This window comes from Ammospiza nelsoni, chromosome 10, assembly GCF_027579445.1.
Source record: "Ammospiza nelsoni isolate bAmmNel1 chromosome 10, bAmmNel1.pri, whole genome shotgun sequence".
Classification (NCBI taxonomy): Eukaryota; Metazoa; Chordata; class Aves; order Passeriformes; family Passerellidae; genus Ammospiza; species Ammospiza nelsoni.
In genome coordinates, this window is record NC_080642.1 from 7,562,764 (window position 1) to 7,568,304 (window position 5,541).

Sequence of the window (5,541 nt, forward strand, 5' to 3'; positions counted from 1 at the left end):
CTTGCTGGACAGGGAGGGACAAAAAGGAGATTAAACCGTTTTAAATAATAATAAAAAACATCCCAAACGCAAGCAGAGTGGATTACACTTGCCGCGGCGCCCCGGCTCCCCCCAGGTTCCCCGAAGAGCCGCCCTCGGGCCTCGCAGGCAGAGCGGCCCCAGCCCCAGCCCAGCTCGGCCCCGCCAAACTTGCCGAGCTCCCGGGAGCCCCCGGAGCGCCCGCAGGGTCCCCCCGGCTCCCCGTGCGAGACCCTTCCTCGGCCGAGCGCATCCTGCACCTGCAGCAGCTCGGGACCTGCCGGGGCCGGGGAAGGCTCCCCCGGCCCATTCCCACTCCGAATGTGGCCTTTATTCCAGGCCATTTCAGACTCTATCGCCCCAAGTTTTCCTCGGGATACCCCTGCAAACCCACCATGTGATGACTGAAATTCCCCAGAGACTGGGTATAGTTAGTTCATTAAAACTTCCCGGACTAACTTGAGCGCTGGGCTGCTACAGCATAAGAGGGGCAAGGGGAAATTTATCTGTACATTTTCGTCTTTGCCTATTTTTTTTTTTAACGTAATGAAATTAAAACTTTTGGAGCTCACAGTTGACATTTTGCAGAAAATTGAGTTATCAAGGCAGTAATTATTTCACGGGGAGATAAAACTCTCATAGCCCTAACTGTCAAATAGGGGCCTTTTCAGATTTTAATTACAAAATAAAATTAGTCTGCTCTTCCTCGGAAGGGTTTGTGAGTGGCTAAACAGAGCTTTCCCCAATACTGGTGGTCGTCAAACTCTGCTAATTAGCAATGCTGAGAAATTCCAGTTAACAAGGACATTCTCTAAGTCTCTGCAGGTTCCCTGCCGTTCGCCTTCATTTCCATAAGAAGATTAAGAGTGGAGGGGAACACACTCAAATGCAGATGCAGAAAAGAAGCGTTTTTAACAAGCATCATAATAGTAAGATGCTTGGCTAGTTCTCACCTAATTACTGCAAGTTAAACCTCTATTTGCAGCTAAGGACAAAAAATGGAGCTGCAATCTCCCATCTCCACAAGTCTGCTTAATAGTTTGCTTTAGATTGGTTACTAGTAGGTTCAGGAAAAAAATAATATGAAAATGTGTATATTCTTTCCGATACAGTTAACACGATAGGTTGTATCCGTAGGGCTTTTACAAAAATCGGCGAGCATTAGAACAATAAATACATAAAATCCAAGTAGTTAACATTCATTTTCTTTTTAAGGGACTCATAACCTGGAAATAAGAGTGCCGCAGAGCCCATCACTGAGAACATTTGCAGACTATTTGTTTAATGTAAGCACTTTTCATTTCCATAAATTATACCAAAGGCAACGATTTTTTAAATCCACTCAGATTAAACCATCCCTCTGCAGGCCTCCCTTCCCTGGCTGTATTCTTAGAGAGCAGTGGTGTTATTGTCATTAATATAGAAAATCAGGGACCATTTCATCTTTTTTTTTTTTTTTTTTTTTTTTTTTTTGTAGCCAGCTTCCCGGTCTGCCTCTGCTTCCGCCCACCCGTGTGTGTATTCCCAACCAAGCAAACCTCCATACCCAGAGGAAAGGCACAAAATATCCCAAAAGAGCCATCGCCCTCACCTTATTTCCTGTATTGCACTATTATGTATATACGCCAGTTTATTGCATCGATAATTAAAAGTGTTAATTAAAATAGAGCCGTAAATACTCCCGATAGCACAATTGTTAGGCATTTCCCATCCTTTATTCGTATGATAAATGCAATTAGGAGAGGACCAGGCCCCGAAAGGCTCTCGGTGAGCACAGGGCAGCCCACGGAGCCTGGTCCTGCGTGGGGCTCTGGGCCGTGCACCCCACGCACCTCCCGCAGCTACAGCCAGAGCAAAAATAACCCCTTGCCTGCGCACCGCCAGCCCTCGCTTATCGGTTTAGCACAATGAGCAAGCACCTACACCGCCCACCCACCCCCTTTAAAAAAAAATTTAAAATCATTATCCCGAAAATTATTTTTTAATAACTTTATCAACTGGATACCAAGGGGAGAACAATAAGACAGTTAACAGCCGCCATGCAGTCAGGAGTGTCTGGACAATCCCAATCCGGTTATACCCCACATCTCATAATTTGCACCTATGTTTCGACGGTTTAACCCATTACTTATCTAGGGGTTATATATACATTTACAAATTAAATGCATTGGACCCGATAGGATTTATTTGCATAATCTACGTGGAGGGGAAAAAAAAAGAGATGCGTCCCTGTTTGCCGGTCGGCTTTTATTATTATTATTATTCTTTGTTGTTGTTATTATTGCTATTATTTTTATCATTGTTATTCCGCCGGGTGTCATTTCCCGCTCCCTTCCCCCCGGCCCTCGCGCGGCTCCCGGCGGCGCCTCCCGCCCGGGGCGCGGCCGGGCCGGCAGGGGGCGCCGCAGCGCCGCGGCTGAGGGGCTGAGGGCTGAGGCCGTCGGGGCGCCCCGCGCTGCCCCGGCCCCCGCCCCGCGCCCCGGCCGCGCTGCGGCCCCTGCGGCTCCCCCGCCGCCCCGCACCCCCTCCGGCTCCACGCCGTGAGCGCCATCGCACCGAAAGGCGGAGCAACCCCGCCGAGGCAGGGGAGGCGCGGAGCGGCGCGGGGGAGCGCGGCCAGGGCGGCGAGCGGCTCCCCCCGCTCCCGCTCCGCGTCCTCTCTCCCCTCCTTCCTTTGTCGTCAAGTGCGGTTTAGCAACAAAGATCCCAACAAGAGAGTGGAAGTAAACTTAGCCGGGGCTTTGTGCAGCCCTTGTAGTGACAACAAGGGAAACAAAACTACGTATTTGTAGCGCCCGGCCGTTTCCCCGGCCCCGCGCTGCGCCCACCCGGCGCCGCCCGCGGCCCGCAATGGGCGCGGGGTGACGGTGCCGCCGGGCGCAGCGGCGGACGGAGCGCGGCCCGGACCCCTCCCCAGCGCCTGCAGAGGGGTCCCGGCCCCGCTTTGTGTTCGCGGGGATGGCATGTGGGAAACCGGTGTTTGCACTGGACATGCCCCTCCTGCGAGGCCGGAGGCCGGGGGGAAGGGCTTGGCGCGCTGTGGCGCGGAGCAGGGCCCGGGGGATGGCCGGGAGATGGGCACAGCCCTGCCCGGGCGGCGCGCTGCGGGCTCGGCAGCAGCAGCAGGGCCCGGCCTGGGGCTCCGCCTCACGGGGACTGCACGGCCTGGACGGGGCGAGCGAGGCGCACGCAGGGCCGGGCGGCCCCTCTGTCCCGAGGGGCACCGGCACAGGGCTGGGGGAAGCCGTCCCCGCTCCGCTCCCCCCATGGCTTCTCCTAGCCCCAAGCCAACATCAACTTAAAGGGAAAAAAAAAAAAAAAAAAAAAAAAAAAAAAAGAAAAGAAAGAAAAAAAAAAAAAAAACACCATGTAGCAACAATGCTGTTTACCCACTTCCTCCAAAAGGCGTGTGTGACCTGTTGCTGGAAGGGGAGATACAAAGGCTCCCAGTGGCCGCCCGGGCCGCCCCCGGGCCCGCCTCCCCGCCGAGCCGTCCCGGCGCGCCCAGCCCCCGCCCCGTTTCATGCAAAACCAGGGGAAGAGACTTGTCCTCAGTGGCGGAGCCGCCGAGCGCTGATTGGCCGGAGCGAACGCATTTATTGCCTGACAAGCCCCCATCACATGGATGGTTGTCTATTAACTTGTTCAAAAAAGTATCAGGAGTTGTCAAGGCAGAGAGAGAGAGTGTGTGTGTTTGCAAAAGGGGGTAAAGTAGTTTGCTGGCTCTTTAAGACCGAGGTGGAGAGAGAGAGAGAGAGGGAGAGAGAGAGAGAGAGAGAGAGCGGCAGGCAGAGAAAAGGGAAAAAGGAGGAAGAAGTTTTTTAAAATCAAGACTCCGGCGGTAATAATAGCAGTTATTAGCATTATTAATCCATCAGCGAAGAAGAAGATCCTGATCTTGATCCAAGTGTGGTTTTGGGGAGTCCCCCTCCCCCCTTTCCTACCCCTCCCTAGGAAAAAAAAAAAAAAAAAAGTCCGGCTTGGGACTCCGCTGCGGCTGCTCCTCGTTTCTCTGCTCAAGGCTGGTTCCAGCAAAAGTAGTTTGAATGTACAACATGATGGAAACCGAGCTGAAACCTCCCGCCCCCCAGCAAACTTCGGGGGGAGGCACAGGCAACTCCAACTCGGCCGCCAACAACCAGAAGAACAGCCCGGACCGGGTCAAGCGCCCGATGAACGCGTTCATGGTGTGGTCCCGCGGGCAGCGGCGGAAAATGGCCCAGGAGAACCCGAAGATGCACAACTCCGAGATCAGCAAGCGGCTCGGGGCGGAGTGGAAACTTTTATCCGAGGCGGAAAAGAGACCCTTCATTGATGAAGCCAAGCGGCTCAGAGCTCTGCACATGAAGGAGCACCCGGATTATAAATACCGACCCCGGAGGAAAACCAAGACCCTCATGAAGAAGGATAAGTACACGTTGCCGGGGGGCTTACTGGCACCGGGCACCAATACCATGACGACTGGGGTCGGGGTTGGGGCCACCTTGGGAGCTGGGGTGAACCAGAGGATGGACAGTTACGCGCACATGAACGGCTGGACCAACGGAGGCTATGGGATGATGCAAGAGCAGCTCGGCTACCCGCAGCACCCGGGCTTGAACGCGCACAACGCGGCGCAGATGCAGCCCATGCACCGCTACGACGTGAGCGCCCTGCAGTACAACTCCATGACCAGCTCGCAGACTTACATGAACGGATCGCCCACCTACAGCATGTCCTACTCCCAGCAAGGGACCCCGGGCATGGCCCTGGGCTCCATGGGCTCGGTGGTCAAGACGGAATCCAGCTCCAGTCCCCCCGTAGTCACTTCCTCGTCTCATTCAAGGGCTCCTTGCCAAGCTGGGGACCTTCGGGACATGATCAGCATGTATCTACCAGGTGCTGAAGTACCAGAACCAGCTGCCCCAAGCAGACTTCATATGTCCCAACACTACCAGAGTGCACCTGTTCCTGGCACAGCCATTAATGGCACACTCCCTCTATCACATATGTAAGACAAAGGGGCCGGGGGGGTGGGAGGGGAGGGAAAGGAAAACTAAACAAAACAAACAACAAAAAAACTTTTATTAGAAATTCTGGACTTTTTTTTTTTTTTGGACTATTTTTGTACAGAGAAAACTCCGGAAGGGGGGAGGGGGTGGGGTTTGGGGTGGGGGGGGGTCAGAAATTAAACCGACAAGGAACTTGTATAGATCTCGGAGGGGAAGCAACTACACAAAACTTTTAAAAAGTTCTAGTTAAAACGGTAGGAACTTTGCAGAAAGTTTGCAAAAGTCTTTACCAATAATATTTAGAGCTAGACTCAAAGAGCGAAGAGGAAGATGTTTTAATATTTGCAGGCAACTTTTGTACAGTATTTATCAAAAGACACATGGCAATCAGAATGTCCATTGGCAATAGAGAGAGAAGAAAAAAACACAAGCTCGAGAATTTACCAATTATTTTTAAAAATTAGAGTCTTCTTGGACCATTGTGGTTGTGGCAGCTGAATTTATAGCAGCTGCGAGAGGAGAGGAAATTATT

At 52.8% G+C, this 5,541-nt stretch overlaps 1 protein-coding gene across 1 annotated transcript; it reads left to right on the forward strand.

Moving 5' to 3' along the window:
- Positions 1-3,660: 3,660 nt before the first annotated feature.
- SOX2 (SRY-box transcription factor 2) lies at positions 3,661-5,013 on the forward strand. The gene has a single exon (XM_059479398.1). It carries the CDS (start codon positions 4,065-4,067, stop codon positions 5,010-5,012), a length of 948 nt encoding a protein of 315 aa, XP_059335381.1. The 5' UTR covers positions 3,661-4,064; the 3' UTR covers position 5,013.
- The last annotated feature ends 528 nt before the right edge of the window (positions 5,014-5,541 follow it).

Excerpts from the sequence above, each read along its gene's own strand:
- SOX2 (XM_059479398.1), top strand. The coding sequence starts at position 4,065 with ATGTACAACATGATGGAAACCGAGCTGAAACCTCCCGCCCCCCAGCAA.